Source organism: Pituophis catenifer, unplaced genomic scaffold (assembly GCF_029215685.1).
Source record: "Pituophis catenifer annectens isolate HBS135680 unplaced genomic scaffold, rPitCat1.0.hap2 SCAF_3, whole genome shotgun sequence".
In the NCBI taxonomy this organism is placed as follows: domain Eukaryota; kingdom Metazoa; phylum Chordata; class Lepidosauria; order Squamata; family Colubridae; genus Pituophis; species Pituophis catenifer.
Window position 1 is genome coordinate 215097473 of NW_027256883.1, and position 23998 is coordinate 215121470.

The following is a 23998-nucleotide window of genomic DNA, read 5'->3' on the forward strand; positions in this document are numbered from 1 at the left end:
TTTATTCAATTTTCATTAACATATAATGGATAATAGCCCTTCCCAATCAAATATAATTAAATGGATTACTCTTTCCCATTAAAAGGTAGAATTTGGTGCCTTGTTTTTCGGGCCAAGTTAGGTAACAGCATAAACTCAATTATTTTCAAACCCCTTGTAGAGGTCTGGATTTTCAACTCCCAGAATTCCCCAGAACAAGACAAGTTGTGGGTGCTGGAGGTTTTTAAAGAATTGGGGCTTGACCTATTTTCCAAAGCACCTTCAGGCAGGACCAGAAGCAACGGATGGAAACTAATCAAGGAGAGAAGCAACCAGGAATTAAGAGAAGAGCAATTTCCTCTTAAGTGAGGACAATTGACCCGTGGAACAGCTTGCCACCAGAAGTTGTGGGTGTTTCATCGCTGGAGGATTTTAAGAAGAGATTGGACAGCCATTTGTCTTGAACGGTAGAGGGTTTCCTGCTTGAGCATGGGGTTGGAATAGATGACCTCCCAGGTCCCATCCGGCCCTAGGATTCTGAGAGAGATGATATACACGATAGGCAGAGAGACAGGTGGGTGGGTGGGTGGGTGGAAGGAAGGAAGGACAGAAGGAGGGAGGGAGGGAGGGAGGAAGGAAGGAAGGAAGGAAGGAAGGAAGGAAGGAAGGAAGGAAGGAAGGAAGGAAGGAAGGAAGGAAGGAAGGAAGGGACCTTGCCTTCAGAAGTTATAAATGGTCCAACACTGGAAATTTTTAAAAAGAAACTAGACAGCCATTTGTCGGAAATGGTATAGGGTTTACTGCCTGACCAGGAGGCTGGACTAGAAGACCTCCAAGGTCCCTTCCAGTCCTGGTATCCTGTTATTAAGAATCCTTGAAAGGCAGCGTACCCCAAATCTTCTCCACCCCAGCTTGACTCTTCCTCCCCAATTACACAGCCTGAGTGGGACAAAATTCTGGCATGAAAATTCTTTCTTACAGAATAACGAGAGTTAATCTGTTATTCTCCCTCGGAAGCGGAACGTCGGGGTGGGAACTGAATTCCGATCCTGCCTGCCTCTATTCTCTCCCCAGCCATTAATTAACACCAACCCTGTTGGTTTGGAGCAGCCTTAACGGACTTCTGGCTCCCTGCTGGCTACGTCAGCCTCTTCACATCACACAGCTCGGCGCGTGGAGATTAAAATAATAATTCAGCCTTGAAAGGGGTCTGTTCCTTCATTAATGCCGATGGCTTTAATTAATGCAATGTGAAATATTAATGGCTTTGATAAACTGCAGCTGCCCTGCGTGATTAACAGGTTCCCTTGCCCGGGATGGGGTGGGTGGGAGCTCCTTCTGGGGTGCCTGAGGAATGACAAGTGGGAAAAGGAGCCAGAAGCCCACCCCCCACCACCTTGCCCGGTTCAGAAAAAGGAGGGGTGCAAGGGGTCCCCCGGGATCAGTTTGCCTGAAATGCAGGGGATTCAGAAAACAGGTGTAAATTGGCTCTGCTTTGGAAGATTTGTCTGACTGAGTTGTCAGCCAAGACCCAATTCTGCAAGCTGAATACATTTCAGGTAGACCTCAAGGTACAACCATTCGAATGGAATGGGATGGGATAGGATAGGATATAAGATATAAGATAGGATAGGATAAGATATAAGATATAGGATATAAGATAGGATAGGATATAAGATATAGGATATAGGATATAAGATATAAGATAGGATAGGATAGAAGATATAGGATATAAGATATAGGATATAGGATATAAGATATAGGATATAGGATATAGGATATAGGATACAGGATAGGACAGGACAGGACAGGACAGGACAGGACAGAACAGAACAGAATAGAATAGAATAGAATAGGGAATGGGGATAGGGTAGGGTAGGGTAGGACACTCTAGAACAGAACAGAATAGAAGCTGGAAGGGACGTTGGAGGTCTTCTAGTCCAGCCCCTCGCTTAGGAAGGAAACCCTACACCACTTCAGACAAATGGTCATCCAACATCTTCTTAAAAACTTCCAGTGTTGGAGCATTTACAACTTCTGGAGGCAAGTTGTTCCACTGGTTAATTGTTCCCACTGTCAGGAAATTTTTGCTTAGTTCTTAGTTGCTTCTCTCCTTGATTAGTTTCCACCCATTGCTTCTTGTTCTACGCTCAGGTGCTTTGGAGAATAGCTTGATTCCCTCTTCTTTGGGGCAGCCCCTGAGATATTGGAAGACTGCTATCGTGTCTCCCCTAGTCCTTCTTTTCATCAAACTACACATACCCAGGTCCTGCAATCATTCTTTGTATGTTTTAGCCTCCAGTCCCCTCATCATCTTTGTTGCTCTTCTCTGCACTCTTTCTAGAGTCTCAGCATCTTTTTTACATCGTGGCGACCAAAACTGGATGCAGGATTCCAAGTGTGGCCTTACCAAGGCCTTATAAAGTGGTATTAACACTTCACGTGATCTTGATTCTATCCCTCTGTTGATGCATCCTAGAACTGTGTTGGCTTTTTTGGCAGCTGCTGCACACGGCTGGCTCCTATCTAAATGGCTGTCCACTAGGACTCCAAGATCCCTCTCACAGTTACTACTGAGTAAAGTGCCACCTATCTTGTACCTGTGCATTTGGTTTTTCTTCCCTAAATGTAGAACCTTGCTTTTTTCACTGTCAAATTTCATTTTGTTAGAGAGCGCCCAATGTTCAAGTCTGTCCAGATCCTTCCGTATCTTGAGCCTATCTTCCAGAGCGTTGGCTATTCCTGCCAGCTTGGTGTCATCTGCAAATTTGATGAGTTCCCCATCTATCCCCTCGTCCAAGTCATTGATGAAGATGTTGAAGAGCACTGGGCCTAAAACAGAGCCCTGGGGTACTCCACGGCATACTTCCCTCCATGGAGATGCAGCTCCATCCGAGTTTCCATCTGTTGCTTTTTGTCCTGCCTTCAGGTGTTTTGGAAAAGAGCTTGACTCCCTGTTCTTTGGGGCAGCCCCTGAGATATTGGAAGACTGCTCTCATGTCATCCCTGGTCCTTCTTTTCATTTAGTGACCGCCCGAAGTTACAACTGCACTAATGGCCATTTTTCATATTTTTCATTGCCCGCAGGTGGAGACCGTGACATCTCCGAAAGCTTTGATCCGCCATGTGGACATTAGCCAGCTGACCCAGGCCTTTGATGGTCACTTCCCCTACAACCATGGGGAATGGGTGCAGTTCTTCCAGGTATCCTTTTTCCCCACCCTTTATCCATTTGGGGAGGGGTCTCAGGGGGCAGACTTGCTCCTTGGGTTGTCCACGCAGGGTGGTCCAAAAAGTCAAGATGGCAACTGTTGTGCGTGTCATTGAGGTTCCACCTTGGTTTTCATTTTCAAGATGTGCCACGCGGATTAAAATCAGGTGGAGTTTTCATCTCGCCTTCATGGCCGCCATCTTGACTTTTTTGACCTGAAGACACCGCTGTTCAATTGCCTTGTGTGATTTGACATGGAGCTTCTCACTTAACAAAAAAAAGACTCTAGTCCCTTCCGTGGCTTTCGGCCCCAAAATTCCAGACCTCCCCCACAGCCACCTGGTCCCATGGCTAAGACGTTGTAGGAGATCTCCTTGCCTTCAGACACAATTTATTTCTCAGTTTGTTTGTATCCTGCCTTTATGATTTTTACAAATAATTCAAGGTGGCAAATATATCCAACATATCTTCCTTCTTCTTATTTTTCCCACAACAACCTCCTTGTGAGGTGGGTTGGGCAGAGAGAAAGTGACTGCTCTGAAGTAATCCAGTGTCCTTCATGTCTAAGGCAGGACTAGAACTTGCTGTCTCCTGGTGATTGGCCCACAGTCACCCAGCTGGCTTCCATGCCTAAGGCGGGATTCAAACTTGATATCTCCTGGTGATTGCCTCGAAGTCACTGAGCCAATCATGTCTCAGTGACACTTGTCATCTCCTGGTGATCGGCCCAAAGTCACCTAGCTGCTTTCACACCTAAGGCAGGACTAGAACTCACAGTCTCCTGGTGACTCACACAGAGCTGGCTTTGATGCATAAGGTGGAACTAGAACTTGGTAGTTCTAGTTCCACCTTATGCATCACTCTGAGCCTTGGTAGTACAGTGGTCTAAAGCACCCTGTTATTAAGACCAGCTGCCTGCAATTACTGCAGGTTTGAATCTCACCAGGCTCAAGGTTGACTCAGCCTTCCATCCTTTCTAAGGTAGGTGAAATGAGGACCCAGTTTGTGGGGGCAATAAATTGACTTTGTATAAATATACAAAAGGATGAAGGCTATTGCTTAACGCATTGTAAGCCGCCCTGAGTCTCCGGAGAAGGGCGGCACATAAATCAAATTAAAAAAAAAACACCTCACCATCTCCTGGTGCTTGGCCCAAAGTCACCCAGCCGGCTTTCATGCCTAAGGCAGGACTAGAACTCACCATGTCCTGGGAACTGGGTCAAAGCCTGGTTTTCATACCTAAGACAGAACTAGAACTCACCATATCCCACTTTCTAGCCTCCTGCCTTAACCACTAGACCAGAGGTCTTCAAACTTGGCAGCTTTAAGACTTGCGGACTTCAACTCCCAGAATTCTCCAGCAGCTGGCTGGAGAATTCTGGGAGTTGAAGTCCACAAGTCTTAAAGCTGCCAAGTTTGAAGACCTCTGCACTAGATCAAAGCAATCTCCAGTGGGGAATGCTCTGTGAAAGGGGCCATCTGCTTGAAGGCCTTTGGTGGGGAAGAACTTATAGCAGGTGGAAAAATCAGGTGTAGGTGGACGCAAGTATGTGTCAGGAGGACATGCAAAGAGTTGCTTGGAGATTGGCATCTCTGAGCATGAGAGTCTATGGCCCAGAGGCCTCCTGCCTTCTTCCCATCTTTAATTGGGACCACACAGCTATATCACCCTGACTGTCCTCCGTATTTTTTATTTTATTTTATTTATTAAATTTTTATACCGCCCCCTCTCCCGAAGGACTCAGGGCGGTAAACAGCCAAAATTAAAAAACATACAATATAAACATTAAAATACATTTAAAACAAAATTAAAACCAAAATGGCTCCCCAATTTAAAACGCCTTACCCATAACCCTATAATTAAAACAAATTTAAAATTTCCACATTAAAAGGGGAAAGATTTAGGCCAGGCCAGCTTGATGAAATAAAAAGGTCTTTAGAGCGCGGCAGAAGGTGCGCAGATCCGGGATCCTCCGTATCTCTGGGGGGAGCTCGTTCCAGATCGTAGGTGCCCCCACAGAGAAGGCTCTCCCCCTGGGGGCCGCCAGTCAACATTGTTTGGCCGACGGCACCCGGAGGAGCCCCTCTATGGGAGCGTACTGGCCGGTGGGAGGCTATTGGTGGCAGAAGGCGGTCTCGTAAGTACCCCGGTCCTAAGCCATGGAGCGCTCTAAAGGTGGTAACTAAGACCTTGAAGCGCACCCGGAAGACCACAGGGAGCCAGTGCAGCTCGCGCAGGAGGGGAGCCACATGGGAACTCCACGTCGCTCCCATCACCACCCGCGCGGGCCGCACTCTGCGCCAGTTGGAGCCTCCGAGTGCACCTCAAGGGGAGCCCCATGTAGAGAGCATTACAATAGTCCAGACGGGAGGTGACGAGGGCATGAGTGACTGTGCGTAACGAGTCCCGATCCAGAAAGGGACGCAACTGGCGGATCAGGCGAACCTGATGAAAAATCCTCCCGGTCACGGCCGTCAAGTGCTCTTCTAAAGACAGCCGTGAATCCAGGAGGACGCCCAAGTTACGAGCCCTCTCCGTGCGGGCCAATGTTTCGCCCCCAATAGTCAGCGATGGCACCAGCTGACTATATCGGGACATCGGAAACCACAGCCACTCGGTCTTGGATGGGTTGAGTCTGAGCCTGTTTCTCCCCATCCAGATCAGTACGACCTCCAGGCACTGGGACATCACTTCAAGGGCATCGTTGGGGTGGTCTGGGGTGGAGATGTACAGCTGGGTGTCGTCAGCATACTGATGGTACTTCACCCCAAAACCACGGATGATCTCGCCCAGCGGCTTTACATAAATGTTGAACAAAAGGGGCAAGAGGACCGATCCCTGCGGCACCCCACATATGAGGGGCCTCGGGGTCGACCTCTGCCCCCTGTCAACACAGACTGCGACCGGTCAGAGAGAAAGGAGGAGAACCACCTTAGTACGGTGCCTCCCACCCCCAACTCTTCCAACCGGTGCAGCATGATACCATGGTCGATGGTATCAAAAGCCGCTGAGAGGTCTAACAGGACCAGGACAGAGGAGCAACCCCTGTCCCGAGCCCTCCAGAGATCATCCACCAACGCGACCAATGCCGTTTCCGTGCTGTACCCAGGCCTGAAACCCGACTGGAACGGATCTAGATACGTCGTTTCATCCAGGTACCGGGGAAACTGTCGTGCCACCACACTCTCAACAACCTTCGCCACAAAGCGAAGGTTGGAGACTGGACGATAGTTAGCCAATACTGCTGGGTCCAGGGAAGCCTTCTTGAGGAGAGGTCTCACCACTGCCTCTTTCAAGGCGGAGAGGAAGTCACCCTCACCCAATGAAGCATTTATAATCCCCTGGAGCCAGCCTCGGGTCACCTCCCGGGAAGCCAGCACTAACCAGGAGGGACACGGGTCCAACAAACAAGTGGTCGCGTTCAATCTACCCAGAATCCTGTCCACATCGTCAGGGGTCACAGGATCAAACTCGTCCCAGATAACATTCTCACGACCTGCCTCGTCATCCCCGCTGGATCTACCCAGTCAGAGTCCAGACCTTCCCGAATCTGAGTGATTTTACAGATACTGAACAAAATCCTCGGCTCTTCCCTCCAAGGGGTCCTCCTGCGCTTCCTGGTGGAGCAGGGAGCGGGTCACCCTAAACAGGGCGGCCGTGGCGATTATCTGATGATGCAATAAGAGAAGCAAAATGAGTACATTTTGCTGCTTTTATCGCCACTAGGTAATTCCTAATATGAGATCTTACCAGTGTCTGGTCCGATTCAGAAAGACTAGCCCTCCAACTACTCTCTAGGCGTCTTTTCCGGCGCTTCATCTCCCTCAGCTCCTCGGTGAACCAAGGAGCCAGGCGAGATTGGCACCGGGTCAGAGGCCGCAAAGGCACGACTCGATCCAGAGCTCCAGCAGCCGCCCTATCCCAGGCGGCCACTAAGTCTCCAGTCGAGGCGTGTGCCAGAGCCTCAGGAATTGGCCCAAGCTCCGTATTGACCGACACTTAGGACAGATGCCACCTTGCAACCAACCAACCGATCTGTAGACCTGCAACCTTCATTGTGATAAAATGTCTTTTGGTGATTCCTTCTCCTAGAAAGTCCATCATTTTGTTGGCGGTCTCAAAAAGGCCTCCGAGTTGTTACGGTCCACCACCCAGGAGCTGGAGAAGGAAGAGGGTCTGGAGACCTTGCAGGTAAGGACATGGGATGGGGTCTACCGGAGGTTGCGGTTTGAGGCCAAGTGTTGGCCAGGGTTCGTGGCCTGCTGTTTTTCCTGGCGGAATTCGTCTCTGTGGGGGTCTTTGGGATCCTCTCTGAGCTTTGTGCTTTTCTTGGAGACATTCATGAGCAGAACTAGGGAACATCATCAGTGCTAGAAAGGGGTGGGATTTAGAAGAAGAGGAGGAGAATGAGAAGAAGAAGAAGAAGAAGAAGAAGAAGAAGAAGAAGAAGAAGAAGAAGAAGAAGAAGAAGAAGAAGAAGAAGAAGAAGAAGAAGAAGAAGAAGAAGAAGAAGAAGAAGAAAGAAGAAGAGAAGGGGAGGGGAGGGGAGAAGAGGAGGAAGAAGATGAAGAAGAGGAGGAAGAAGAAGAGGAGGAAGAGGAGGAGGAGAGGAGGAAGAAGATGAAGAAGAGGAGGAGAAGAAGAAGAAGAAGAAGAAGAAGAAGAAGAAGAAGAAGAAGAAGAAGAAGAAGAAGAAGAAGAAGAAGAAGAAGAAGAAGAAGAAGAAGAAGAAGAAGAAGAAGAAGAAGAAGAAGAAGAAGAAGAAGAAGAAGAAGAGGAGGAGGAGGAGGAGGAGGGGGAGGGGGGAGGGGGAGGGGGAGAGAGGAGGAAGAAGATGAAGAAGAGGAGGAGGAGGAGGAGGAGGAGACTACTGTGGGGTCCTTGGTGCTCTTAAGCTTGGTGGTTTTCTTACAGATGTTTTATTACCCAGATGCTGTTCCCTAGTTGGGTCATGAAACCCCTGCAAGAAAACAATCAAGCTCAGAGAGACCAAGAACCCCATCCTCCACTTCCTCCTCCTTCTTCTCCCCCACTACAATGCCCTCTCCCTTCTAGCACTGATGCTATTCCCTAGTTGGGTCATGAAACATGTGCTAGAAAACCTCCAAGCTCAGAGAGCACCAAGGACCCCACAGTTCACCCCCTGAGCTACAAATACTATTTTCTGCTGGAGAGGAGGCATGTGGGACCCAGTGAAGTGGGAAGCAGTCCCAAGGACAACTGGGCAGAGAGTGGAGCCAGAGTGCCTCAGAAGATGGGGGAGGACCAGAAAGGCTATGTGTGAGCTGGGAAGGGACTTGCAATAGCCCTCCCAGGGGGTCCTTCCTCCCCCCCATGCTCCACTTAACAACCCATGCAGTCACTTAATGACTGCAACAGGGAGAGCAGGGATTGGGCTCATTTAGCGAGGCAGTCACATGAGTGAATTGCTTAACGGCCACCACAATTTATGACCGTAATGGGCGAGGTCCATTGCGGTCATAACTCAAGGACTGCCTGGACCAAAGCGATTGAAAGATAACTGTCCTGTCCTCCATGGACTTGGCTAACCGGTTGGCTTGTCCCACAGGCGGTGGAGCGCCAAGTCAGCAGGCACCGGCAGCTCATGCAAGAGGTTCTTCGCGATGCCCACCTGGTCAGCTTGCAGAGGGAAGGAGGGGCCACCCTGGCCAGGCTGCGGAAAGAGGCGGCCCGACTCGGCTTCACTCCTGACGTCCGGTAGGAAAGCCAAGTCCTTGGGGCAGTTCTGAAAAGGAGGAGGAGGAGGTGGTGGTGGAGGAGGAAGAAAAAGAGGAGGAGGAAGAGGAAGAGGAGGATGACAACGATGACTGTGGGGGAGTACAGGGTTGGTGGTTTCCTCGCAAACATTTCATGAGCCAACTAGGTAACATTATCAGTGCTAGAAGGGAGTGGTGTTTGCAGAGGAGGAGGAGGAGGTGGAGGAGAAAGACTGGAGTCCTTGCTGGTCTGTGAGCTTGGTTGTTTTCTAGCAGAGATTTCATGACTGAGCCAGGGAACATCATCAGTGCTAGAAGTGGGGTTTGCAGAGAGGAGGAGGAGGAGGAGGAGGAGGAGGAGGAGGAGGAGGAGGAGGAGGAGGAGGAGGAGGAGGAGAGAACTGTGGGGTCCTTGGAGCTCTCTCAGCTTGGTTGTTTTCTTACAGACATTTCAGGACCCAGCTAGGTAACATTATCCGTGCTAGAAGGGAGGGAGGTTTTGCGAAGAGAGGAGGAGGAGGGAGAGAGGAAGAGGAGATCAATCCACACCCTTAATGGTCCCTAGCAAGGCTCTTGGCCTTCTCCATTTCACTCAAGGGACCTTGAGTGGCCAATTTTGGCTCGACGGCGGCCATAAGTTGAGGACTACCCTTACCCATCTTCTTCCTTAACTTGCCCACCACACTGCAAATAAATATCCCATCATCCAGTGGGCAGAAGATGGGTAGGAATGGCATTAGCAAACTTCCTGTCAGCCTGATTTTTTTTATGCTTCAAGAACTTGTGGTGGACAATCCTTAAGCCAGTGTTTCTCAACCTTGGAAGCTTGAAGATGGGTGGACTTCAACTCCCAGAATTTGGCTGGGGGATTCTGGGAGTTGAAGTCCACCCATCTTCAAGCTACCAAGGTTGAGAAACACTGTGTTAATCTCTGCTCTTATGGGTATTTTATTTCTGGCCAAGAAGTGCAGTGATCTTTTAGCTTTTTGATTGTCTCTTTTGAATGGTGTGTAAACGTGCTCCATCTCTATGTGCCCATTGATGGCCGTTTTTTCTGAGTGCTGCTGGCTGGGGGATTCTGGGAGTTGAAGTCCACCCATCTTCAAGCTACCAAGGTTGAGAAACACTGTGTTAATCTCTGCTCTTGTGGGTATTTTATTTCTGGCCAGGAAGTGCAGTGATCTTTTAGCTTTTTGATTGTCTCTTTTGAATGGTGTGTAAACGTGGTTCATCTCTATGTGCCCGTTGATGGCCATTTTGTCTGAGTGCTGCTGGCTGGGGGATTCTGGGAGTTGAAGTCCACCCATCTTCAAGCTACCAAGGTTGAGAAACACTGCCTTAAGCAAAGCCGTAGGAAAAAATGGGGAGAAAAAAAACAACTCAAGATGTTGCCATCATACCTTGAAAAGCAAAAATGTCCACAAGGCCAAGAGTGACCCAGAAATGCTCCTCGTTTGTGTGTGTGTGTTTGTCAGGCGCAGTTTTGAGAGCGCCCTGGCCATCTACAACCTGGTGGAGGAGGACGTCCACACGCTGGTGACCAAATCTAACGGTTGCTTGGAACACTTGGAGTTCCTCAAGAAGATCCGGGAACTTGAGGAGGAATTTCACCAGGTAAGGGAAGGACTGCAGCTGAACTGTGTCCAATGCTAGTTAGGCCCCGTTGTGTTCATTCTTCCAGCCTTTTCATCCTTTTCTGTTTGTGTAGCAGCAGCCAAAAAAGCCAATGCAATCCTAAATTGCATTAACAGAGGGATTCAATTAAGATCAAGGGAAATACTACTACTCTATAAAGTCTTAGTAAGGCCACACCTAGAATTCTGCATCCAGTTTTGGTCCCCACACTATCAAAAGAATGCTGAGACTCTGGAAAGAGTGCAGAGAAGAGCAACCAGGATGATGAGGGGACTGGAGGCTGAAACATACGATGAACGGTTGCAGGAACTGGGCCTAGTGAAGAGAAGGACCAGGGGAGACAGGAGAGCATCTTCCAATATTTGAGGGGCTGCCCCAGAGAGGAGGAAGGGGTCAAGCTGTTTTCCAAAGCATCCGAAGGCCAGAGAAGGAACAATGGATGGAAACTGATCAAGGAGAGATCTTCCTCCATCCATAAGGGTAGTCCTCAATTTAAGAACAGCTCATTTAGTGACCGTTTGAAGTTACAACAGCACTGAAAAAAAAAGTGACATGATTGTTTTTCACACTTGCGACCGTTGCAACTTCCGTGTAATCCCCCTGATCAAAATTCAGACGCCTGGCAACTGGCTCGTATTTATGACAGTCGCAGCTTCCTGGGGGGTCACGTGATTCCCCTTTTGCGACCACCTGTCCAGCAATGTCCGTGGGGAAGCCAGAGAACTGATAAAGCTGATTGATTTCCCTAACTGAAGCTACATTCCATACATTCTTCCTGACCGCAATCAGCAGGAGAGTGTTGGGTTTCACAGCCAGCCAAAGTGGTTAATTGGAGAATGTGATTTATGACATGGCCAGGGAGGAGGGGAGAGACAGGGTCGTAGGGGAATGTAAATCTACGTGGGATTAATTCTAACTGCATCCGAATATTGCCGAAATGGTGCTCCTAATAAATGACTGTATTTCTTTTGAAGTTTGGCTCATGAATTAATTAGGGCATCTTTCAGAAACTTCACACAGGAGACCCTCTACCATTTCAGACAAATGGTTGTCCAATCTCCTCTTTAAAACCTCCAGGGATGGAGCACCCACAACTTCTGGTGACAAGCAGTTCCACTGGTTAATTGTCCTCCCTGTTAGGAAGTTTCTCCTCAATTCCAGGTTGCTTCTCTCCTTGATTATAGTTTCCATCTATTGCTTCTTGTCCTGACTGAAGGTGCTTTGGAGAATAATTTGACCCCCGTCTTCTTTGGGGCAGCCCCTCAAATACTGGAATTCAGCTGTCATGTCACCCCTAATTCTTCTTTTCTTTAGACTAGCCAAACCCAAATCCTGCAGTCGTTCTTCCTAGAGTTGTTCTGCCCCAGCTACGGACCCCAGAGAACACAGCACACATCAAGTCTGTACAAACCTTAGCTTACTAAATTAAATCAGTCTTTTTCAAACAAAGGCTGTTAATTAACTTTCTTAACAGCCTACAAGAAACCAAAGATAATCACAATCTTACTAAGGTTGGCAGAAAGCCCAAAAGCAATTTGCAGAGAATCCAGACGCGAAGGAGAGTGAACTAAAGTTGTTCCCTACAACTTGCTTCAGTCGGCGTTCCTCCTTAAATAGACTAAGGGAGTGGCCAATTAGCCCCAAGCCTTACTCTTGAGGAGACCTCCTCCTGAGGAGCCACTCTTGCCTTTTGGACGCTCTGCGCGCCCGTGCATCGAAAAGAGGCTCCTCCTCTTCTTCCTCTTCACTTATGGGAGCTTCTGGAGCTTCTGAAGGCCCTGGCTGAATCCCTGCCTCTGGCACCACATCTTCTCCAGCCTCCTCACTGTCCGACTCGAGCGCCAGCTGCACAGGCTACTGGCACAGCACCACACCAGCCTCCTCGCTGTCAGAATCAGCTACTAGCTGTACAGGCCGCTGACGGGCCACAACAGTAGTTCAGTCTCCAGGCCTTTTTGTAGGACCAACTAAGCCCCCATGACAAGAAATTTAAGAATGGACCAGCTGAGCTTCACGTTCCCTAGAAATGGAGCCTCAGGTGAAGTGACCTGGCTTAGGTCATTGTGTGCTTGGCTCAACTTGACCTTCGAAGCAAGTCCTTTTTTCCTGTTGCTTCTTCCTGCAGGTCACTTTGTGGATTGATGAAGAAGGAGATCCAGAGCTGAGCCTGGTGGGATTGGCAGAAGGCAGCCTGGAGAAGACTGAAGAGTCCTACCGGCGGTTTAAGGACTTTTTCAAAGAAGCCACGGTAAGTTAGGATGGAGAGAAGGAGGCAGGGCCGGTCAAATCCTACACGGCTGAAATCCAACATGTATATTCTAACTTTTCCGTTGTTGTAACTGCAACCCTCCATAGGTGAGTAAAGGCAGTTGAGGACTACCTGGATCTTAACTTCATTTTTTTAACCTGGACTTTTCAGTTTCCGTTTTTATTTCCGTAACGAGTTCTTCTGAACCATTTCGCCCGAGGCTTTAATTTCCCCCTTTTCTTTGGCTGACATGATAGCATATGCTAAAAAGTCACTTTTTAATTTGGGGGATATTTTTTCCCCCCTGCTTCGAAGAAACGGTCTGTTCTGCAGAGTCTCTTATCTCTTCCTCCAGGGCTTCAGTTCTGCTGCCCAGAACTAACCGGGCTCCGACTCTGTTCCTTCCCTCATCTAAATTCTGCCTGACAGGTAGATTCATTCCAAGTCAAATCTGGCTGACACGCCTACAAATCTTTAATTTTTCTAACTTCAGCTTCTTATAAAGGTAGTCCTCGACTTACGACCGCAATTGAGCCCAGAATTTATCTTGCTAAGTGAGACATTCGAGAAAAAGATAGATACATACATACATCGATGGATGGATGGATGGATGGATGGATGGATGGATGGATAGATAATGATAGGGAGGGAGGGAGGGAGGGAGGGAGAGAGAGAGAGAGAGAGATGGATGGATGGAAGGATGAATGGATGGATGGATGGATGGATGGATGGATAGATAATGATAGGGAGGGAGGGAGGGAGAGAGAGAGAGGGATGGATGGATGGATGGATGGATGGATGGATGGATGGATGGATAGATAATGATAGGGAGGGAGGGAGGGAGGGAGAGAGAGAGATGGATGGATGGATGGATGGATGGATGGATGGATGGATGGATAATGATAGGGAGGGAAGGAGAGAGAGAGAGATGGATGGATGGATGGATGGATAGATAATGATAGGGAGGGAGGGAGGGAGGGAGGGAGAGAGAGAGAGAGAGATGGATGGATGGATGGATGGATGGATAGATAATGATAGGGAGGGAGGGAGAGAGAGAGAGAGATGGATGGATGGATGGATGGATGGATGGATGGATAGATAATGATAGGGAGGGAGGGAGAGAGAGAGAGATGGATGGATGGATGGATGGATGGATGGATAGATAATGATAGGGAGGGATAGATAGATAGATAGATAGATAGATAGATAGATAGATAGATAGATGGATAGATGGATAGATGGATAGATGGATAGATAATGATAGGGAGGGATGGATGGATGGATGGATGGATGGATGGATTGATGGAGATAGATAATGATAGGGAGGGATAGATAGATAAATAGATGGATGGATGGATAGATAGATAGATAGATAGATAGATGATAGATAGATAGATAGATAGATAGATAGATAGATAGATAGATGGGTGGGTGGATGGATAGATACTGTAGATGGATGGATGGATAGATAGATAATGATAGGGAGAGATAGATAGATAGATAGATAGATAGATAGATAGATAGATAGATAGATAGATAGATAGATAGATAGGTGGATGGATGGGATTGATAGATAGATGAGATAGAGATATTGGATGGATGGATGGTTGGATAGATAGAATTCTCTATTGGCGGGTGTGATTGGACACACAAGGAATTTGTCTTTGGTGCAGAAGCTTTCAGGGTACATAGAAGATATAAGTGATAAATAGTAAGTTAAAAAGGGAGTTTTGCCCCATTTTTGCAGAAACATCTGCAAACCCCCCGCCCAAGTTCAAAGAGCATCAAGGACCCCACAGTCCAACCCTGAGCTACAAATAACTGGGCCTGGCTAGTCTAGTGAAGAGAAGGACCAGGGGAGACATGAGAGCCGTCTTCCAATACTTGATGGGCTGCCACAGAGAGGAGGAAGGGGGTCAAGCTATTTTCCAAAAGCACCCGAAGGCCAGACAAGGAATAATGGATGGAAACTGATCAAGGAGAGATTCAACCTGGAAATAAAGGAGGAATTTCATGACAATGAGAACAATTAATCAGTGGAACGACTTATCTTCAGAAGTTGTCGGGAGTCCCAAAGGTGCTTTTTCAAGAGGCAGGTCCCTTCCAACTCTGTCAATCTGTTAAATATTCTCTTCTGTCAGACTTCTTAATTTAGGAGAGTCTGGTTGAACATTGAACCAAAGATCAATAGCTCAGCATTGTTTCTCCAGGAGTTCCTGGGAACCATCTCTAGCATCACTTAGAATCAATGCTCCCCCTGCAAGGATCTCCTGGGATCCTCTGGATAGGGGCGTTTCATTCGTGGGTCATGGGTCTTTTTGGTCGCTGGGTATAATAAAATGAAGTTAACAGAATAAGAGTGAAAAGGGACCTTGGAGGTCCTCCAGTCCAACCCCCTGCCCAAGCAGGAGATCCTACACAATTTCTGACAAATGGCAGTTCAGTCTCTTCTTGAAAGCCTTCAGTGATGAAGCTCCCACAACTTCCGAAGGCAACTTCTGTTCCATGGATTGATTGTTCTCACTGTCAGAAAGTTCCTCCTTATTTTCTAGGTTGAATCTCTCCTTGATCAGTTTCCATCCTTGTCTGGCCTTCGGGTGCTTTGGAAGAGAGGTTGATCCCCTTCCTCCTCTCTGTGGCAGCCCCTCAAATATTGGAAGATGCTCTCCTGTCTCCCCTGGTCCTTCTCTTCATTAGACTAGCCAGGCCCAGTTCCTGCACCCATTCATCGTATGTTTTAGCTTCCAGTCCCCTCATCATCTTTGTTGCTCTTCTCTGCACTCTTTCTAGAGTCTCAACGTCTTTTTTATAGTGTAATGACCAAATCTGGATGCAATATGCTAGCTTCTCTCCTTGATGAGTTTCCATCTGTTGCTTCGTCTCCTGCCTTCTGGTGCTTTGGAGAATAGGTTGACCCCCCCTCTTCTTTGTGGCTTCTCTCAAATATTGGAAGGCTGCTATCATTTGTCCCATAGTCCTTCTCTTCATTAGACTTTGTTGTTAGTTGCGAAGTCGTGTCCAACCCATCGCAACCCCATGGACAATGTTCCTCCAGGCCTTCCTGTCCTCTACCATCCTGTGGAGTCCATTTAAGCTCAGGCTGACTGCTTCAGTGACTTCATCCAGCCACCTCATTCTCTACCGTCCCCTTCTTCTTTTGCCCTCCATCGTTCCCAACATTCAGCTCTTCTCCAGGGAGTCCTTCCTTCTCATTAAGTGGCCAAAATATTTGAGTTTCGTCTTCAGGATCTGGCCTTCTAAAGAGCGGTCAGGGATGATCTCCTCTAGGACTGACCAGTTGGATCTCCTTGCAGTCCAAGGGACTCCCAGGAGTCTTCTCCAGCCCCAGAGTTCAAAGGCCTCCATTCTTTGGCGCTCAGCCTTTCTTCATTAGACTAGACATACCCAATTACTACAGCTTGTCTTCATATGTTTTGGTCTCCAGTTCCCTAATCATGTCTGTTGTAGATGGCTAACCATGAGTTGTCTTCTTTCTGCCACAGGTTCACTACAACCGGGGCCTCTCTTTATCCAAGGAAGCCGTCAAGATCCAAGGGTTCAAGTTTCCTGAGATGGTTGCCTTTGAGGCAGCCAAGGGGGCTTTCCAAGCTAAGCTGACCATGTTCTACATGGACATGGAGATGAAAGGAGCAGAGCTGGAATCTTTCCTGGACCTCTACAGATTCTGTGACAAGGTGAGCTCAGAAACGGCCTTCATAAAGTGGAAGAACAGTCAAGAATGGTTATGAACGGCTAAAACGATTAGACATGTCTAGCCTAAGAAAGAGAAGGCTCTTTCTTCCAGCAGTTGAGCAGCTGCCACGGAGAAGAAGGGGTCAAGCTATTTGCCAAGGCGCCAGAAGGCAGGACAAGAAGCAATGGGTGGAAACTAAGCAAGGAGAGAAGCAACTTGGAATTAAGGAGGAATTTCATGACAGAGAGAACAATTAATCAGTGGAACGGCTTATCTTCAGAAGTTGTCGGGAGTCCCAAAGGTGCTTTTTCAAGAGGCAGCTGGACTTTTTGGGTTTTCTTTGAAGACATTTTGCTTCTCATCTAAGAAGTTTCTTCAGCTGCCTCTTTAAAAAGTCCAGTTGCCTCTTGAAAAACCACTTTTGGGACAACCATGACCTATATGACTGAAAATCTCCATAGACATCCAACACTGGAGACTTTTAAGAAGAGATTGGGATTGTTTAGATGCCACATATTACCATATTTGGTGGACTTGTAAGAAAGTGAAGGCTTTTTGGATAAAAATTTGGTGGGTTATGCAAAATGTTTTGAAGAAAAAACTTCAGTTTTCTCCACAATTGTTTTTATTGGGTATAGTTGAGGGTTTTACATTGGGCGAAACAAAGTTGATATTGTATATGGTGACAGCAGCGAGATTACTGATAGGTCAATATTGGAAAAATGAAGCTATGCCCACTATTGAAGAATGGACTTTGAAGATGGCTAGTTTTGCGGAGATGGCAAAGATTTCAGCATATTTAAAAGACCGAACTCAAGAGACTTATGTATGGGAGTGGAAAAAGTGGATAGATTATGTGCAGAATAAATATCAAACTAAGAAATATCAGATAGCTTTTAGCTGAATGAATGTATTATGTAGGGACAAATTAATAGAGTTTTATGAAGGTATAAATAGTATATAGGGGGTGGAGGGGTTTAAGTTTTATAAAATGTATTTTTCGATTAGGATTTTATATTGTGGAAGTCCTGGGGGGGAAAAGGGGAGGGCTAGGGAGGGTATGGGGGGTTGGGGGGGGAAATTGGGGAGAAAATGTATTTGTAAAACTTTTTAAATAAAAAAAAAAGAAGAGACTGGACAACCATTGGTGTGAAATGGCATGGGGTCTCCTGTTTGAGCAGAGGATTGGACTAGAAGATCTCCAAGGTTCCTTCCAGCCCTCTCCTCTCCTCTCCTCTCCTCTCCTCTCCTCTCCTCTCCTCTCCTCTCCTCTCCTCTCCTCTCCTCTGCTGCCCTACCCTACCCTACTCTATTCATGGCTGGCTGGGGAATTCTGGGAGTTCCAGTTCAAAAAATTTCCAAACTTGGACATCCTTACTCAATACCATTCTGGACAAATGGCTATCCAATCTCTTCTTGAAAACCTCCACCCACAACTTCTGAAGGCAACCCATTCCACTGATTAATTTTAACTGTCAAGAAACTTCTCCTTCTTAAGCGTCAAGAAAAATACTCTTATTGTTGACATAGTGTGGAAACCAAGAAAGAAGTCTTTGATGGAGTCAGTAACGAATGTTGATCTCTTGTCTTTTCAAGGTCACGGCATTTCACCTGGACTGCAAGGAACATCTGGCCCAGTGGAAGGCCAGGGAGAAGGAACCCAACACCCTGGAGGTCCAGCAGGACACCAAAGATGCTCTCCGGCGAATGTCCGAGGACTTTTCAGAGGAGAAGTTCCAGCAGATGAAGCTCCAAGCTTCCAGCATGCACAGCGAGAAGGGTCGCTTGATCTGGAGTGACGCCTTGGAACGAAGCCAAGAAGCTAAGGGAATTCTGGAAGACCTTCTGATCAACTTCAAGGAGGCCAAGGGAATCACTGCAGGAGACTGTGGGGGAAAAGAGAAACCCTTCAGCTCCTAACTCATCTTCGTCAATCCCAGTTGATGTCCTCAATGGTGGTGAGGTATTGGAGACCACCAAGAATCTGGAGCCGTTCTCCAAAGAAACCGTTGACAGAATTGATGGTGTTGACCCTTCCTCTCAAAAGGAGTCCTTGTGCATCAGCTCAGACATGGGTGTAAGAGGCAACAAGGAAACTTCTCCAGGGGCCATCTTGGAATTTGGTGGGTTTGACCATCAGGTTCTGGGCAAGGAGCCCTCCGGAAGACCTCAGAGGACCTCCTGGGATTCTTCTCCGTTGTATCGTTCTTCCACCTCTTCTCCCAAAGCAGAGCCAATGCCAGGAACTGGGGAGACTCTGCCACGCACCGGCCACTCCTCTGCCCCTCTGCTGGTGAGAGGTCCACCACACCCCCAGAAGCGAGAGAGAGCCCAGTACTTCCAGCTCTCCAGACACGGGAGTTTTTCTTCAGAAGACGCCGATTCTCAGAACTCATCTGAAGATGCCGTGGACTCCAGTAGTACGTGGTCCATGGAACTGCAGGGCCTGCGAGGAGGTGGGGCTCAGGAGAAGGGCCTGGGGATCCTCTACTTGGAGAACCACAGTCCAAGCAGCAGCTCAAGTCCGGTGAAACCAGAGACTTGAGGTGTTGGAGCTCTGGCTTATCTCTAGGTCTTCTCCTGGCCAACCGATCTGGTGCTGAAAACATTCCTGGTCGTTTGGGTGCTTTTGTATCCCAGCTGGATTTTCGCCCAAAGCCCAATTCTGTTTCTTCACTCTGACAGGGCAAGCCACTAGTGTATATAAAGAGAGCAAACCTCACTCCCATCTAGCACTGATGATGGTACCTTGTCAGGTAATCAAACGTCTGCAAGAAAACAACCCAGCTCAGAGAGGATCAAGGACCCCACAGTCCTCCTCCTCCTCCTCCTCCTCCTCCTCCTCCTCCTCCTCCTCCTCCTCCACCCTTCCTTCCTTCCTTCCTTCCTTCCTTCCTTCCTTCCTTCCTTCCTTCCTTCCTTCCTTCCTTCCTTCCTTCCTTCCTTCCTTCCTTCCCCTCTGCAAACCTAACTCCTTTCTAGCACTGATGATGTTCCTTTGTTGGGTCATGAAACATCAGCAAAGAAACAACCAAGCTCAGAGAGCACCAGGGACCCCCCAATCCTCCTCTTTCTTCTCCTTCCTGGCCCATAGACATGGTTTAATGGATGACGACTTCTCCTCCTCCTCCTCCTCCTCCTCCTCCTCCTCCTCCTCCTCCTCCTCCTCCTCCTCCTCCTCCTCCTCCTCCTCCTCTTCTTCTTCTTCTTCTTCTTCTTCTTCTTCTTCTTCTTCTTCTTCTTCTTCTCCTTCTTCTCCTTCTTCTCCTTCTCCTCCTCCTCCTCCTCCTCTTCTTCTCCTTCTTCTCCTTCTCCTTTTTTTCTTCTTCTTCCTCTTCTTCTCCTTCTCCTACTCCCCTTCTCTTTCTCCTTCTCCTTCTCCTTCTCCTTTTCTTCTCCTTCCTCTTCCTCTCCTTCTCCTTCTCCTTCTTTTCTTCTCCTTTTCTTCTCCTCCTCCTCCTTCTTTTCTTCTTTCTTCTTCTTCCTCTTCTTCTCCTACTCCTCCTTCTTCTTCTTTTCTTCTCCTTCTCTTCTCCTTTTCTTCTTCTCCTCCTCCTCCTCCTCTTCTTCTTCTTCTTCTCCTTCTTCTCCTTCTCCTTTTTTTCTTCTTCTTCTCCTTCCTCTTCTTCTCCTTCTCCTTCTCCCCTTCTCTTTCTCCTTCTTCTTCTCCTTCTCCTTTTCTTCTCCTTCCTCTTCCTCTTCTTCTCCTTCTCCTTCTCCTTCTTTTCTTCTCCTTTTCTCCTCCTCCTCCTCCTCCTTCTTTTCTTCTTTCTTCTTCTTCTTCCCCTTCTTCTCCTACTCCTCCTTCTCCTTCTTTTCTTCTCCTTTTCTTCTCCTTTTCTTCTTCTTCTTCTCCTTTTCCTCCTCCTCCTCCTCCTCCTCGTACACCGAGGCTGGATCACTGTTCATTCTTGCAGACTTGAGTCCAAAGTTTCTTAACATTTTTTTAAAAAAGTTGCATTGGTTTTGCTTCTCATCCAGGAAGCTTCTTTGATTCTTGAGAAGGGAAACATCTTCAAGGCAAAATGAAGAAGGCCCCAGCTGCCTTTTGAAAAGGCACCTTTGGGACAACCTTGGCCTGGATGACGGAGAATCTCCATAGATGTTTTCCAGAGTGGTTTAAAATAAAGTCCTGATGGCACCTACAGAAATATTGCTAGAATTCGGAGGGAAAAATGCACCGCTCTGAAACTCACCAGGTGTCTTAAGGTCATATTCAGACTGGCCTACCTCACAGGGGTGAAGCATAGAAACAAGTGGGAGAATCTTAACCAATTCAGTAACCTTTGCACTCCTGGGAGAAACGCAGAATGAAATGCAAAGGGGATTTTTTGGGGGAGATGTGGGAATCCCTATGAGAAAAGAACATGTGTTTATAATCTCATTCTTTTTATATTGGTTTTTTTTTTTTAACCAAAAAAGAAAGAAAAAAACATTTCTACTTGGTTCACAGATGTGTTTGTCCAGCAGTTATTTCTTCTTGGATTTTGGCCGGATCTCTAGTCTGTGCTGTGTGTTCTTAAGTATTGTGGCTTCCAGGGCTCCGTTCTCAGGTCAGGAATGAGGAAGTGACTTGTTGAGACTGAAGAAGACAGAATAATAGGGTTGGAAGGGAACTCTAGAGGTCTTCTAGTCCAACCCCTCCTCAGCCAGGAAACTCTATATCAGGGGCCCTCAATGTGGAACCATCCCCTCCCCTCCCCCACGGGTCCCCAAAGCCAGAAAGACTGGGGAACTCTGCTGTATACAATTCCAGACATTGTCCAATCTCTTCCCAGAAACCTCCACTGATGGAGCATCTAACAAGTGGAGAAACACTGCTTAGAACAGAGCTCCTCCTCCTCCACCACTACCAGCACTACCACCCTCCCTTCCTTCCTTCCTTCCTTCCTTCCTTCCTCCCTCCCTCCCTCCCTCCTTCCTCCTTCCTTCCTTCCTCCTTCCTTCCTTCCTTCCTTCCTCCCTCCCTCCTTCCTTCCTCCTTCCTTCCTTCCTTCCGTCCTTCCTTCCTTCTCCTTCCTTCCTTCCTCCCTCCCTCCCTCCCTCCTTCCTTCCTTCCTCCTTCCTTCCTTCCGTCCTTCCTTCCTTCTCCTTCCTTCCTTCCTCTCTCCCTCCCTCCTTCCTTCCTTCCTTCCTCTTTTCTTCCTTCCTTTCTTCCTTCCTTCCTTCCGTCCTTCCCTCCTTCCTTCCTTCCTTCCTCTTTCCTTCCTTCCTTCCTTCCTTCCTTCCTTCCTTCCTTCCTTCCTTCCTTCCTTCCTTCCTAGAGCCGCAGTGGCACAGTGGTTAGAGTGCAGTACTGCAGCCTAATTCTGCTGACTGACGGTTGCCTGCAATTTGACAGTTCAAATCTCACCAGGCTCAAGGTTGACTCAGCCTTCTGTCCTTCTGAGGTGGGTAAAATGAGGACCCAAATTGTTGGGGGCAAGAGGCTGACTCTGTAAACTGCTTAGAGAGGGCTGGAAAGCACTGTGAAGTGGTATATAAGTCTAAGAGCTATTCCTTCCTTCCTTCCTTCCTTCCTTCCTTCCTTCCTTCCTTCCTTCCTTCCTTCCATCCATCCATCCATCCATCCATCCATCCATCAGCTTTTTTGGTTGCTGCAGCACATGCCTGGCTGATATTTAACTGATTGAGCGGAGGTGGCGCAGTGGTTAGAGTGCAGTACTGCAGGCTACTTCTGCTGACTGATAGTTGAGCAGATCAGCAGATCAAATCTCAGTGGCTCAAGGTTGACTCAGCCTTCCATCCTTCCGAGGTGGGTAAAATGAGGACCCAGATTGTTGGGAGCAATATTTTTATTTATTTATTTTATTTATTTTATTAAATTTCTATACCGCCCTTCTCCCGAAGGACTCAGGGCGGTGAACAGCCACAAGATAAAAACACATAAATACAAAATTTAAAAACAGAATAAAACCGAATTAAATAATTTGGCTGAAGACAGATTTAAAAACACCCCAATAAATTAAAACCAATTTAAAATTTGCATTTTAAAAGGGAAAAATTAGGCCAGGCCAGCCTGATGGAATAAAAAGGTTTTAAGAGGCGGCGGAAGGTGCGTAGATCCGGGATCCTCCGTATCTCCGGGGGGAGCTCGTTCCAGATCGTAGGTGCCCCCACAGAGAAGGCTCTCCCCCTGGGGGCCGCCAGTCGACATTGTTTGGCCGATGGCACCCGGAGGAGCCCCTCTCTATGGGAGCGTATTGGCCGGTGGGAGGCTATTGGTGGTAGCAGGCGGTCCCGTAGATAACCAGGTCCTAAGCCACTAAATATGCTATTTAGTATACTGTCTTTGTATACTAAATAGCTGCCCAGAGTCCTCAGAGAGTAGGTGGCATAGAAATATGATTAATAAAAATAATAATAAAAAAATTGTCCACTGGGACTCCAAGATCCCCCTTACATGCTGGCATTAGCCAAGTCTGACCTTGTCTGTACCTGTTCCTGTGGCTAAGTGTAAAACCTTACTTTTCTCTCTTCATTTTGTTGGATAGGGCCCAAGTCTGTCGAGATCCATCTGGATGTTGAGCCTATCTTCTGGGGTGTTGGCTAGGGAATTCTGGGAGTTCTCTTCCACTCCACTCCCTTCCCTTCCCTTCTATTTCCTTCCAGGTAGGCCAGGTATTGGAGACCTCCGCATATGAGAAATGACTCGATGAGACCTCACCGTTTCTCTCCCCAAAGTCTACTCGAGAGAGACGTGGGCTGCCTCCTCCTTCTCCATCCGTGCCATATCTCCCTTCTGCAGCCAGCCAGATCTGTCCGCATCTCACTGGTTTGGGCAGATAATGGGAACCTTGATGGATGCTAATGGCCCAGCTCTTTTGTTTCGGTGATGGATGAGCGAAATTAATTATACTGGCCTTTGAATGGAGACTTCAAGGGCAGGATGGCAGAGAGAGAGGGAAGACAATGGATGAAGGGCCTCCTTCCAACTTCCCTGACAAAAGAGAGCCAGTGGAGGTTTTGGGGAAGGGGCCTCCGTTTCTCCAGCCCCCACCTCTAGAAGTGCCTTTGTGACTGATGGGCAATCACAGCTTCAAAGCAACCCACCCAATCAGGGTTTTTTAAAAAAAAATAATTCATTGGGGACTCATTAATTCTCGCCCAACTGTTTACTTTGTAGTTACTATTCACAGAGTCCAATAGTCCTTCATGGCTTTTGCTCAATCTGACAGTCCTGGAAGTGCTGCACGTTCTCGGACTTCGTCAGCAGGATGGAAAATGAAGGGCAGCTTTTTCCCCATCATGGTTTGGGTCCTCAGGGGAGGAAGGGGAGGGAAAAGGAGGAAAGAGAAGACCCAGGCTTTGGTGGTCCAGAGTGGGAAAAGAGCAGGGGGAGGAAACACGTGAGTGGAGTGGGTTGAGGGGCCCTTGGGGGTCTCTGAGCTGGGGTGCTTTCCTGCAGATGTTTCATGATAGCTCGAAGGATGTTCCCTAGTTGGGTAATGAAACATCTGCAAGAAAACAGCCAAGCTCAGAGAGGATCAAGGACCCCACAGTCCTCCTCCTC

General features: G+C 47.8%; 1 protein-coding gene across 1 annotated transcript in view; it reads left to right on the forward strand.

Moving 5' to 3' along the window:
• Positions 1–20908, forward strand: part of KIAA1755 (KIAA1755 ortholog) — a 37110-nt gene extending 16202 nt beyond the window's left edge. The window contains 8 exon segments of the mRNA XM_070941149.1: positions 3067–3183; positions 7284–7382; positions 8761–8909; positions 10384–10522; positions 12669–12791; positions 16295–16486; positions 18082–18375; positions 18377–20908. Coding sequence (XP_070797250.1) covers positions 3067–3183; positions 7284–7382; positions 8761–8909; positions 10384–10522; positions 12669–12791; positions 16295–16486; positions 18082–18375; positions 18377–19030 — 1767 coding nt within the window. The 3' untranslated portion in view covers positions 19031–20908.
• Positions 20909–23998: the final 3090 nt, after the last annotated feature.